Source organism: Lytechinus pictus, chromosome 17, assembly GCF_037042905.1.
Source record: "Lytechinus pictus isolate F3 Inbred chromosome 17, Lp3.0, whole genome shotgun sequence".
NCBI lineage: Eukaryota > Metazoa > Echinodermata > Echinoidea > Temnopleuroida > Toxopneustidae > Lytechinus > Lytechinus pictus.
In genome coordinates, this window is record NC_087261.1 from 27,674,897 (window position 1) to 27,689,143 (window position 14,247).

At 40.0% G+C, this 14,247-nt stretch overlaps 1 protein-coding gene across 1 annotated transcript in view; it reads right to left on the reverse strand.

The window, feature by feature from the left end:
- The window catches only part of LOC129280924 (uncharacterized), a 299,775-nt gene that overhangs the window by 188,745 nt on the left and 96,783 nt on the right, over positions 1-14,247 (reverse strand). The window contains exons 72-88 of the mRNA XM_064112511.1: positions 13,937-14,170; positions 13,070-13,216; positions 12,382-12,546; positions 11,652-11,912; positions 10,934-11,254; positions 10,544-10,658; positions 9,889-10,106; positions 9,293-9,454; positions 8,252-8,407; positions 7,318-7,484; positions 5,859-6,018; positions 5,122-5,332; positions 4,375-4,607; positions 3,716-3,949; positions 2,698-2,844; positions 1,038-1,463; positions 179-614 (exon numbers count right to left, since the gene is read on the reverse strand). Coding sequence (XP_063968581.1) covers positions 179-614; positions 1,038-1,463; positions 2,698-2,844; positions 3,716-3,949; positions 4,375-4,607; positions 5,122-5,332; positions 5,859-6,018; positions 7,318-7,484; positions 8,252-8,407; positions 9,293-9,454; positions 9,889-10,106; positions 10,544-10,658; positions 10,934-11,254; positions 11,652-11,912; positions 12,382-12,546; positions 13,070-13,216; positions 13,937-14,170 — 3,793 coding nt within the window. The remainder of the gene's footprint in view (positions 1-178; positions 615-1,037; positions 1,464-2,697; positions 2,845-3,715; positions 3,950-4,374; positions 4,608-5,121; positions 5,333-5,858; positions 6,019-7,317; positions 7,485-8,251; positions 8,408-9,292; positions 9,455-9,888; positions 10,107-10,543; positions 10,659-10,933; positions 11,255-11,651; positions 11,913-12,381; positions 12,547-13,069; positions 13,217-13,936; positions 14,171-14,247) is intronic.

The following is a 14,247-nucleotide window of genomic DNA, read 5'->3' on the forward strand; positions in this document are numbered from 1 at the left end:
GGAAAATCAATTACCCTACTGCAACCAACTGATTTGCCTGAACTTAAGCATCCTACATGTGCCTAAACTAAACTTTGCAATACAGAACCAGCACTCATAACTTTTTAACCAATTAGAAAATGTTGTCTGAATTAACTCCTGAAAAACAAGAGACAAGAAACATCCTTCGGGAACTCACCCGTGGTCCTATCGACAGTAGGCCCGATGTTAGGCTGGGCTTGGCTGAGGTCAACGCCCGCTTCTGTGACCCCATCCACATCCTTCTGGTGACTGCCCACCTCCTTCCTGAAATTGGCCAACTTTTCAATCTGTCTCCTGATGGAGACCGTCTCTGCACAAATGGGTTCCTTCAGGATTTCCCTCAAGGAGTCGTCGGCCCCCTGGAGCCAATCCTGCGTCGTTCCGACGCGACCCCAGTACTTGGTGTGCTTCTCCACCAGCTTGCCCAAGAGGTCACCGTGGTCGAAGCACGCTGTCCTGAGCCGCTCGTAGCGGGCGTGGAAGTCGGCGAGTGTCTGGAAGATGACCCCACTCTCCTTGTTCTCCTGGAAGGAGCGCATAAACTCCCGGGAAGCCACTCTGTTACGGAACTCCCTGAGGAAATCACGGTAGGTCTGTTGAGAGAGAAAATACAGCTAAAATGTTGGATATATGATCAAACATAACATGGCCTGAAAACTGATGAAAACTGAAAGATTGAAAGCTGAAAGATGATGATTTGCAATATAGCAAGCATATGGTGACTAAAACCATACAATAAATCAGAATGCTCAGAGGTGAGCATTTTATTTACCAACAGGCAATACTCATTATATGTACATGTATACCACACAATATTTCTTACTGAAGTCTATTCGACTTGTGGATGACCAATTGCAGTTTGAAGAGAAATAAAGGTAAAAAGAGCACAATGTTGTTAACTCTCAGACACAAGGAAGAGTATAGGGTACTCTCATGGCAGAACATGGGGTTGCAATAGGTTGACATACGTGCTACAACAAGCATGCTTGTCTTTTCATGTAAATGTCACTGTTTACCTTGCTGAAGTTCAAGAACTGTTGAGCGCCCTTGTCTGTGTACTTCAGATCAGCCGAGTGTGTCACCACGTTGTCCGTAAACTTCTTGTGCTCTCCAACCTGCTGTTGCAGATGCTCCCCGTCCGTTGCGATGTTCCTGACGATCGCATCCAACTCCTGCTCGGCGGACCTCAACCAGTCTCCGAATTCCGTGAAGTCTTCCTCGATCTTTGCCAGGTCGTTCTCGGCAAGGGGCACCTTGATGGCGCATTCGGAGGAGTGCTTGTTGAGTCGGTCGTAGCGGGTGCGGAGCTCGTCGGAGTTCTCCTGCAGGACGCGCTGGTCGTCTTGGGTGAGCTTGGCGCTCTTGGCCTTCAGGAGTGTGTTGGCGTCCTCGATGGCCCTCTGGACAGGCTCAGAATGGTCTTGGACATCTGTATTGAGTTTCTGGTTTTGGACGATAAAGAAATGTAAATAATTAAAGGCTGTTGACAACAATTTCAATTGTAATTCAATTCCATTCATCTTTCTAAGCAAAAAAAAACAAGCAATATAATATAAACAGTGCAAACATGACACATACGTGTAACAAATAGTAAACCAACAGAAGTAAAGTATACACCTGAGATCGTAGCAGCAAAAAAGGGAGTAAACCTTATCTATGGCAAACCTATATTATTTGGTGATAGAACAAGAAAAGTGGGCTACTTACATGTACATGTATGGTCTACAGAGCCCCAGAGGGTAAATTGCCAATTCGTCCACTCATCACATGGTCTACATGTACCTTCATTTAGTCTAATGCCATTCTGTCCATCAAAATTTCATCTAACAACCATTAGGTCTAATAACCATTTGGTCCAATCATCACTTCGTCTAATCACCATTTCATCTATGACCATTTCATGTAATAACCAGTTGGTACAGTATAATACCCATTTTCTTTTCATTCATTTTGCACAATTAACACGATTAGACCACATGTTACATGTACTGTATATGGACTAAATGGCTATTGGACCATCTGGTTATTAGACGGAACGGCATTATACTAAATGAAAGTTGACCATGTGGTCAGTGGACAAACTGATAGACCAAATGATAGTAGACGAGTTGGCAATTGGACGAATTGGTATTAGACCAATTGGAAATAAACCCCCCTAGACCCTGCCACACTCATCAATGCATCTACATGAAGATTGTGACGTGGCATTTCAAGATTTGTTCAAGGTGCATGTTTAATAAATTCCTTATTGCCAAATATCGGGGGCCAGTTTCAAAAAGAGTTGTAATCAAATATAACTCCCACAATCAAGAGTAACTTGATTTTAAACCAATGAGAAGCATGCATGTGGGACTTGCATTTGAATCATTTCAGTTGATTTCAGCCATAACAATTTGTGCAACTGGCTCCTGAACTATTTCAACACACTTCAAGTACATGTATAATAATCTGCATGTACATGTATTTCTCTTCATACTGTACATGTATTACATGTACATCAGCCAATCAGCACACAGTATAATGCACTTTTATCTTGTTTCTCCCTTTTTTATCATTATGCCAAATGGAATATATGTAGCACTTTTATTCTTTATAAACATAGTAAATGGCAATATGCATTCTAACTGCTAGAAAACACACACACAAAGAACGGAAGCTGCCATTAATGTTACTTACTGTATGTGTCAGATTCTGATCATGGACCTCCCTTTGAATTTCAGCAAGAGGTTGTTCAGAGGAGTGCTGTTCTTCGGAATACTTGACCCAATCCAGCTGATCCTGCAGAGCCGTCAAGACTTCCTGAAACTGTAGGCCCAGTTGAGACTACGAGGGAGCAAGGAGAGGGAGAATATTGTCAGTAGCGACTTTCTGAGCAACTGTTTCACATAATATGACACCTAGATAGATCCTTGTCATTTGATTGGTTGTTTGATGTTGATCATGCAGCCTATTTTACAATGACGTCATTCCTCGTTCAACTTTAGATCTATACAACTTTGTCCGCTGCACGCTCGCCGAGACCAAAGACATTACAGCTACAAACACTCGTGTTTGCAGCGTGTATCACTAAGAACAAAGAGGGACATACAGACTTGTGAAGGAGATGATGCATATATCAATACATTGGCCCGTATTCTGAAGTCGGGTTTAACTTAAACTCAGGTTTAAAGTTGTGGTTTAAGTATGGAGAGCCAATTGGAGCATAAATCCCTAACAGTAAACATTCAGTTTATTAACTCATATGACACCACAACTGTTCATAATTGTCTTGGAATGATAACTGAAGTATTTTCTTCATTATGAAAGCAAAAGGAAACAAAATATTACACATAAGAAATATAAAATATAAACTTAATTTTTGATTTCTTGGCTTCCCATAATTTTAGTACAGAGTTAGAACGTGGTCTAAGTTAAACCTGACTTCAGAATACGGGCCATTGTATTTAGAAAACATTCTGAATGGACGTTATTTAGATGTTGGGGTGCCAGCTTTCCGGAGTTCTTGTTGATCAGGGGGCCCCAATCTCTTCGTAAGTTAAAACTTCACCAGGGGATCGTAACACAAAGCTTAGCAACCATTAATAGAACATTTTTTTTATGATTGATGGCATCGACTTCAATGCACAATTGAAAATCAAGCATATGATTAATTACTAATCTTTGTGTTACGGGACCCAGTACATAGCGCACTCACCTGTTCCTGCATCTCAAGGTTCACAGCCATGATCTGCGTCTCCGTCTCCTTGACGATCTGTTCCGTGATGACCATGACCTGGTCAAGGTATCGCCTGAGGGCATTGATCTTGTCCTGCATGTCCTGGGCCTGCTGACCGGTCAGCTGGTTGCGGTTGACCCTCAGGAAGGTCTCGGCGTCGCTGATGACATCCTGGATGGGCACACGCCTCTGCTCAAAGTCATTCCTCAGGTTCTGAAGGAACAATCACAGCAGACCAGTGTTTTGTTTAACGATAATTATAGTGGTATTAATATCATTGTAGAGGCCTCACTGTACATCGTGTATTCTTTGGTGGACACATGTTTGGTTCTGAAAAAAGATTTGACGTTTTGCAAACATGTTGACTGATAAGCTGGGAAGTGACTACTCTCAACAAGAAAATACCTTCCCCTTTGAATTTCATTTTAATCTAATCGAGTAAATTGATGTATAACATCATTTTCTTTTCGTGCCAAGAAGAGCGTTTCATTGATATTTTGACCCAACAAGTTGTAGGATCTACATGTAGCAACTTTTCATAAGTTTGATTCGCTGAGAAACCGAGTTGCTATGGTAACTATTGGATAAAACATCTGACATGCCCTTTAAAAGGAACTTTAAGTCAACACACAACTTACTGCAAAATCACTCTGGTGTTGCGTGAGCGACTCCAAATCTCCAGCACCACTCTTGGTCATGTTGATCTGGTTGTCAAGTTTTTGGATCCAGTCATGGGTCTCCCCAAGGCGGCCCATGAGATCCATGTACTCACTGATGAGTTCCAGAAGTTCGGCTCTAGCCTTGAGTTTGGCCAAGAGGTCGTCGTAACGATCGTTGGCAACGTTCAGTTCATCCTTGATAGGAGATTCCTCTGTAGGGTTGGGTGGAAAGGATGCCAAGTGATGTCATTTTGAATTAAGATATTGGAAAGGGTCCAGTGTTCCAGACTACAGAGAGTAAGGTACTCTAACATATACGGACATGGTGATACACAAAGGAAGTATGGGTATGGTTTTGACATTTATGCGCTGTATGTCAAGGGAGGGTCAATTCCGTAAACATTATATAAAACTAAACTTAAATTGGAAAAAAATAAATAAATTTTGAAAGAACTACATGTGCATCACTTATTGTCAAGGAAAATTGAAAAATTCATCACTTTGAAAAGTAAAGAATTTGCAAATTTGCAGAAAAAATATGATCGTTTGCCAATATAAGAATTTTAGTCATTAATTTTGTGTATTCAAGAAGTTAGCACATACATGTACATGTACATGTATGTTAGAAGTACAGTACGTGTACACTGTACATGTACATGTACCATTATTGGATGAAATGAAACATTTTTGCAGTGAAGTAAATGAAAAAGATGAAAATCTACTGACCATCAAAGAATCCACTCTGGTCCAAAGCAGCGGCCATCTTGGGTCTCAGCCTCTCACCAGGCTTCCGTTCCTGACCTAGCGTCGTGGACCTGAGATGAGGCTCTGTTGCTGTGGAGGAGTTGGTGACCTTGATGATACGATCAAGGTTGTTGCCGACCTTGTTGAGGTCTGTCATGGTGGGTTTGTAGCTGATCACTTCATCACGCAGAGGCTGTGCAAGAAGACAAAAGTTTGAGGGTGGTTATGGAGGGAACATGAGAAGCTTAGAGTCATTTGCATAAAAATACACAGAATATAGCAGATGAAAATATCTTCAAAGTATCATTTTTTGTTCCTTTTTCTCTTCCTCCTCCTTTTCATTACACTTTCATTCTACTTCTATGTCTACGCCTACTTCTGTCTACTTCTCCTTCTTCGTCTCCTTTTCCTTCTTCTGTCTTTCTTGTCCTTCTACTACTAATTCTACTTTTCTACTCCTCTCTTTCTCTTTCTTGCTCCTTCTTTTCTTCCTACTCCTTCTACCATTACCCCTCTCCTTCCCTTTCTCGTTCTTCGCTTCTTCTTCTCATTCTCCCCTTCTATTTCTGCTCCTCCTCCTCCCTCTCGCCCTTCTTCTCTTTGTTGTCCCTTCCTTCTACTCTTGCTTTTTCTTTCTCCTCATCCTAGATACCCTACTCCTAATTTCATTCTCCTCCTGACTCTGCACCTGGAGCAAACCCATCTATCCTGAATCTCACCTGAACTTCTTTGAGTTGCATCTGTACGGTCTGTCTGTCCATGGAGACCGGCTGTAGCTGCTTGACCCTCCTTTCGGATGTGTCCAGCCAGTAGTTGGTGTCCGTGCTGGCCGTGTTATACTTCTTGGTGGCAGCCTGCCGCTCCTCGAGCTGTTGAGTTCTGCACAGGATACAAAATTTAAAACTCAATTTTGCAATCAAATGATATTTCATATTGCACTTTTTCCTAAGTCTGCTGTGCAAGCCCTGGTCTGAATACATAGCCTACAGAGACTTGTGTACTGAAGGCCCTCTAAACAGCAAGTTTTAAATGTGCTAGTCTTTTGTGAAGACCCACCTGTCGATCAAAGTTTCAATCAGGGTCTGTGCCTGCAGACTACCTTTCCCTTGCGTTTACCATGCACTTCAAAATTTGCTTCAGTAAATATAAATGTGTATCTCGGGCACTAAACAGTGATAAAATTCCAAAGATACCAGCCGAGCAATTAAAAAACAATCATATCAACTCAGAGTGCTACTGCACATCTTGAATCTAACAGTAAAGGCACCTTAACAAAGTATGTGACTTTGTATTTTAGGAGGAATCTCACACAACACCTTTAACAGCAGCATTCCTAAATTCCCCATTATGCTAAAATGGGATAACTTGGAAGCAAAAGGACACTGAGGGAAATTACTGCCAAAATACATGCCTCATGAATTTTGTAAAGGTGTCTTTCGAGTACTCACAAGAAAACACTAACAAAAAATATATACGTAGAACTAGCTGCACATGTCCAATACTGTCAATGCTATTGTTCATCTCTTCATGTGCAATTGAAAAGGAATGAAAAATGCTTGGGCTTTTACTATTATTAATTCTTAATAATAATTATTAATTTATGTGTCTTTTACAAATTTTAGCTGTTCCTTCACATACAATCTAAATTATCAATAAAACAATGTCTCAAAACAAATAAGAATAATTAGTTTCCATTTTGCTCCCCAGGGAGTGGAAATTGTGCACTTTTCGTGCGGGATTGAAATGAATCCAATGACCGGGGTAATGATATGCTGTAACGCGCTTTGAGCCATTCTGGGAAAAGCGCTATATAAAAATTGGCTATTATTATTATTATCAATGCATGCCACATAAAGTTTGTTAAGGTGTCTTACAAGTACATGTACATGTACATGTACTCACCAGAAACCACTCTAACCAAAAAAAAAAACATGTATAATTAACTGCACATGACTACAACTGGCAATGCTATTGTTCATCTCTTCATGTGTAATTGAATAAATGAATAATTCCTTGGCTTCATTGAAATCAATTTTTATTTATGTGTCTTTTACCAATTTTAGCTGTTCTTTCACATACAATCTTAATCACCAATAAAACAATGTCTCAAAACAAATAAGAATGATTAGTTTCCATTTTGAACAAAAAAAAAACATGAATAAAAGTGAATTAGCAAACCTCTTTTCAATAGCATCCTCCAGACTTTCCCAGTTCCTGTTGGTGTTGTCCAGGACGGTGGAGACGAAGGATGTATCGCTTGCCTTGGGGTGATTCAACAGCTCGGAACCGAGGCGACGGACCAGGTTCAGCTGCTGGGTGTGACCCTCCATCTGGCGCTGAGAGTCCTGCACGGAAATTGTGATAAAGGTTTTTTATAGGTAAAGCTAAGTTCTGGGGGGTGTCTCACCAAAATTAACCATGACCTAAAATCATGTTTAGTGCAGATGCAAATATTATTTCAAATGCGGAATCTTATTGACAAATACACAGAGTTGCATGTCCTCTGAGCCTGATCTGACTAGTGCGTTGAAAGGTTTTATACCGCACGTAACTGCAAAGCATAGTACAAATTTAAGTCAGACTTATATCTTTGCGAAACGCCCCCAATGATTATAGATGGACTTACATGTAGAGGCAATTATCTCAAAGGGAACGGGAAAACTTGATAATAATGCATCTAAGAATTGCTGCATGCTATATTTTGGAATCACTTTCAATCTCTCTTCCTGGAATCCTCCCCAGGGAGTGGATACAATGCCATCATTTCAAGCAAACTGCAATCAAATGCCCACCTACATAATACATGTACATCTGTAAAGTGCTACATGTAAGTACAAAATCAAAATTTCATCCTTTTGCTTTATAGTTCCCCAGGGAGTAAAGAAAATGCCAACATCACTTTCAAGCAAACTGCAATCCAAAGATGACCGTAATTACATGTACACAACTGTTAAGTCCATTTTAATAACTGTTCCCTAGGAAATTCAAACATACATGTACATGTACATATATCTTTAAAGAGAAAAGTGCCACTTAAAAGTGAACATTTGTAGTCATATCTGCAATAAGAATAGTCATCATAAAGGGAAAGAAAGAGGAGGCATACACCTACCATGAGTTTGCTGGCGACTTCGTTCAAGTTGCCCTGCATGAAGTTACTGTTCTCGATGGTGGTGATAACGGGTAGCTCCCAGTCTTCCAGGGAATCCACCTGTTTAACAAACTCATTCAGCTTGTCCGTCAGATCAGTCAGGTATTGTCCAGTACCCTGCAATTGAATATTAATCCAATTTGATTAAATATCATTTCAATTCAATTAAACATTAATCCAATTCAAATGAATATCAATCTTATTCAATTGGACATGAAAATACTAAAACAAAATCTGATTGATTCATTGTTTTCCTCCCCCCCCCCCTCCCACACACATTTTTGTAATTATTCTAGGATGCTTTAGTGTATATTTATGTATACTAGTAACATGTAATCTAATTGCTTCATATTAAATTTTTTGATATTCTATTTTATCATACGGTTAATACGCAATTTTGAAAATTAATATGATTTCGATATCAATACATATTCATTCTTGTATATAAACCTAATACATGTAATTTATTTTCTGGTGTTGTTTTTTTTTTTTTCATTTTGCAATGGTTTGGAACGTTTGTCATTGTTGTAAGTGCCTTTAAATCTTTATTATTATTATCATTATCAGTCTTCAAAATACTAATTATTATTATCGTTATTATTATCATTATCATTACTATCATCATCATCATTAACATTATATTATCATCATTATTATCATTAATACTAAATAGGTTCATTATTGCGGACTGAAAAAACGGATCAGTGCCCACCTATTGTTCATGCGTACGGTCCTGGGGATTGGTATAAATAGACTACGTTATCAGATCATTTTCGTCACTTGATAAAGAGTTGCAGCGGCACTCGAAAGCTCGTGAACTTGTAAGCTAGTGAACACTTTTTGCGAGAGTGATCACGAATTTCCTAGAAAGCTAGTGAACACTTTTTGCGAGAGTGATCACGAATTTCCTTGTTGACCATAGTAGATTGCGAGACAAATGAATACCCTCTTGCGATTATTATCATTGTTACATCACTCTTTGTCCTATTTACAATGCCTTACCTGTGTATCAGTATCCACCTTGGCGTAGCGTTGATTGATCTTCTCAAGATTGGACTGGATCAGTTGCGCCACCTGAGGCTCGCTGTTCCTGATCAGGTCCCCGGACTGACGGTTGATCGCCTCCACAACGGGACGATGGTTGTCAATGTCTGTTTGCAGGATCTGGGGGAATGAAAGACATCGTTCATGCAATATATGAGATTAATCTCATCTCTATATAAATTCTCTTCTGGGTAATCCCTAAGCAGGGTAGAACAAAACATTTAAATTAACCTCCCCCCACAAAAAAAAATACACTTTGTAAATATTAGAAATCATGAAACTACATAAACAGAAGTGGCTACTTGGAAGGTGCTCATGGTTGTCATGAAACTTCAAAATTTGAACTATGGCTTTAGTAAACCTCTCAACATGGCATTCAGGGGCACTGGCTTGTAAAGAGTTGCAATAGATTAGATCTGAAACTCCTACATGTATATGTATCTCTAAACAACCCATATTGATGAACCCTACATGTACATTGTATTGTGATATTGACATCTATCACAGCTCTTTGCACGATGAAGCCCAGAAATTCCTGCCAAGTTCTTGCATACCTTGTACTGCTGATAGTGTTCCTGCAGTGGCTCTTTCTTGACCTTGACAGCCGTTCCTTTGTCAAGGACGTAGTGTTCCCTCTCTGCCTTGTCTAACCAGCGCAGGACATCTGCCATGCTATCCTGGACACTCTGTGACTGCGTGAGGGCGTTCTGCAGGGTGTTGAGGCGGTCGTCGATGTTGCCGCGGAGCCCGTCGTAACGGTTGTGGACATCAGCTAAGGATAGAAAACGGAGTGTGACAGGTTTTAAGCAAATTGAAGGTGTCAGTTAATCTATATCACAACTAATAGCTTTCCAGAAACTGAAATACAAATATATATTATAGTTTAAGTGTCAACAGTTGTGTCAAGAAACTAATCTTGTTTCAGAATTTTTCAAAAATCCTAAATTGTAGAACAAAAGTGTAATTTCTCTGGTTCCTGCTAATTTGAGGATCCATTTTTGTTTTAAATACATGTACATGTATCTCAGTGTGTTGCCAACTCAAGGATCCAACTATTTTTAAAAAAATCTCTAATCTACAGTCCTGAATTTGACTGTGGAATAAAGATTCAATCTTTCAATGTATTCCCCAATTTGAGAATCCATTTGTTTTTTTAAATCTCTAATCCCACTGGCAAATCAAATCAAGACGGACGTCAATTGTACTTACTAGTTGTTCGCTTGATCTGGGGTTTCAACTCTGGTACGATCTCACCAAGAGACTGACCTGTGGTGTCCACCAGCTGTACTTCATCGGAATGCATGACCACATCATCAGAAAAGTTCTGCAGGCAAGAAAATGTTTCATAAATCAAAACTTATGTCTTTCTAAAGGCTGCCATTACATGAGAGGAGAGAATGGTATTGTATACATGTACTTCAAGTTTTCTTTCAAATTACACCCCCTCCCCTCCTTGACTTATCTGATTGCAAACTAGTTATGTTGAGTAAATGGGCAAGATCTATAAATACATTGGCATAAATTCAAGCAGCAAACCTAATGCTTGATAGGGGGATCTACATGTACATGTAAGGTCTATTTCCACCCTACCCTCCATACCTTGAGACGATCAATCTGCTTCTGGATCTCAGCCGGTTCCGCAGCGATCGGTTCCCTCATCATCTGGTCCAGGTTGGTCCTGGAGCTGGTCAGCCAGCCATCGATGTAGTTGACCGCCTTGTTGTAACGCTTCTGGCGGCCAGCCACCTCGGTCAGCCTGGCCAGGAAGTCGGCAGAGTCCATCTTGAGACGGGAGTAGCGGTCATTGAGGTCGGTCAGGTTGGAGTGGATGATGTTGGTGTCGGGGTTCTCACGGAACTGGCGAGAGAACTCACGAGGTAGGACAGCAGTCCTGAACTGGGACAGGTCTGACTTGTAGTTCTGCAATGAAAAAAGATCTTAAAATGTTGAGTGTTTAACCAATGCTTGCACAAGTTTATTTGCATTTGTCTTTAGTCATGCGATTACCGTAGTAACTAGAGTGAGCTATGCGTAAAAGAAGTGAGATGATTTATCCATTAAAATCCAAGGATTCCATTACCTTAAATTCATGTACACTGTAGTCAGGAAAAATTATGGACAAATCACTTTATGAAATGCTTCTAGACATGATCTACAAGTACCATATGATAAGTCTGGGCCCTTTTTTTCATTAAACAGTAATGCCTCATTTAAGACACAATATGTCTCTATAAGAACATTTGGGCCTCATGGTATCAAGAGCAATGGTGTGTTTGCATAAATTGCATCATAATACAACGCAAGAGCATGCACGAACCTTGGCGTTCTCAAGGAACTTCTGTCCGGTCATGTTGATGAACTTGAGATCACCCTTGTGGTCATTGACGTCCTCGGTGAACTCCTTCTGCTCATCCAGCTTGGATTTCAGAGCTTCGTAGTCCTCCGGCACATTGCGTTTGGCGTTGGCCAACTGCATCTCCGCGTCTCCCAGCCACTGCTTGAAGTTACCACCCTCGTTCTCGTACTTGTTGAGGTCGTTGGAGGAGTAGCCGATCTTGTTGTTTCTCTGGTTAGACTCCTAAATAGTCAAAAGAAATTTTCAAAAATTGTTGGTTACTAAGATTTCATAAATAGTATTAATTATAGTTCATACATGTATTTCCATAGAATCTTTTCCCTGGTCAGCATAGGAGATCAAAAATACTGTACATACAAATTACCAGGCAGCAAAGGTCCATTATATTACTTATCCAAATCTTAAGGCTCTGTTACCTAACATTCAGGGATGTACTCTAGAAAGGTACTTCAAAGTCAAAAGGTCGCTGGCGAAAACCTTGGACAGTGGTATCTTCTATAAAAATCTTTTTGACCAGGGCTCGGTAACACAAAGGTTAGCGATTAATCGTTTAAATGAAATGACCTATCAAGACCATCGTTGCATGTGAATTTGCTCAGTAGACTGACTAGAAACCAATCAGAACTGTACTTTCAAATTAGCAATTAATTGCTAACCTTTGTGTGACTGGGCCCTAACGGAACCTACTAACCTTTGAGACTGTATCATAGCGGTCTTTGAGAGTATCTGCACCCTCCTGGAGCCTGGACCTGTCGTTGGGCCGGAGCTTGTCACCGTACTTGTTCAAGAAGCTCTGCGTGTCCTGGACGGACTTGACGATGGGTACTTGGTGGGCGGTGATGTCGGCGTTGAGATCCTGTAAAGGAATTGGAATTAAAGGTTATTGGTTGCAATCGGTTTGTTGTGTGCCAGATGCATCTCTGGGTTATATTTGTGATGATAAAGAGCAGGAGAAGGATGGTGGTGGGGAGGGTGATGATGGAAACGATGATGAGGAGGAGGAAGATGAGAAGGAATATAATAGTGACGATAGTGATCATGACAACAATGACAATAAGGATGGTGAAGACAATAGTGATGATGGTGATGATGATGATGATGATGGTAATGATGATGGTGATGATGATGATGATGATGATGATGATGATGATGATGATGATGATGAAAGGGACAATGATAAATGGCAATGATGATGATTACATTGATGACCCTAATGACGATAAAGATGAAGACAATGATTCTGCTGGTTGTTGATAATAGTGGTGATAATGATGAGAAGTACAATGATAATGACATTGACAATGGTGATAACGACAATGATAACATAAAGGACAATGAAAAACAAAAAATAACAGATGACTATATCATTAAACTCTAACCTGATGTTCTGCCTCTTGTTGCTGTAGAGGAACCGTCTCCTCGTTGAGGGGTTGCTCTGATCCAAGCCTCTTCTCAGCGGTATCGATCCAGTCAGACTCCTGTAGCAGCCCGGCGGACAGACTCTCAACCATCGACCTGATCATGGCCTGTAAGGATGAGAACGGTCAATAAAGGATGACAAAGATGAACAGCATCAATAGCATCATTTATTTGTTAAAAAAATAATAAAAATCTAAAGGCGATGGCTCCTACAGTATGTCACACATTATTCACACAGTTGAAGGAAAAAAGATAAGCAAATTCATAATCAACTACCTCAACATGTCTTTGATTTTAGTAAATTACTATTAGCATTGTCTGATCAGTGTTCATTCTTCAATTGGCAACAATCATATTTTTCATCCAATGACCCATTTCTTCTACTTGAATTTTATCAGAAATGAACAAAGAATGGTACAGAATATCTTGACAAATTAAAAATATGCAAATTTACAAGTGATTTCAAGATTTCAATCGCCTTGCCTATTTCGGGTTTCCTGTGATTTCTTTTTTATTATTATCTCATAAAATTTATTCAATTTATTAAATTTAACGATGTTTTTTTTTTTTAATTAATTAATTAAAATGAATGAAGACATTCACAAACCTTGTTGCCATGTATACACTGTGCCAGTAAAATATAACAATAAGATATAACAAGAAAATTATTATTATAAAGTTCATAATCAATATAAATGAATAAAGACTAGAGAAGTACAATTTAATGTATTTGCATGATTTTTAGGATCCTGCATCAAAGGATATTTAGCAAAACCAGAGGACTCCCTGTTATATCGCTCACGAGTCATCCAAATCATTTCACTCACACTCTCATCCTGTTCAGCCCTCAATCTCCTAAGCCTCTCTTCCGCATCAGTCATATCACGCCTGGACCTCGCGGTGAGATCGTCATAGCGGGTACGCAGGGTGTTGGAGAGGTCAGACAGCTGGTTCTGCTGGTCACGGGAAAGGCGAGGGGCATTGTCCCGATTGAAGGTGTCAATGTTGGCTGACGTCTCGGTCACTGGCTGGCCATGCCTCTGGACATCTTCACATATTTCCTAAAATGAAAATGCGACGTGGATGATTACCAAATCATTTACTTGGAAAGGTACTATGAACAGGGTTCCCACAGAAA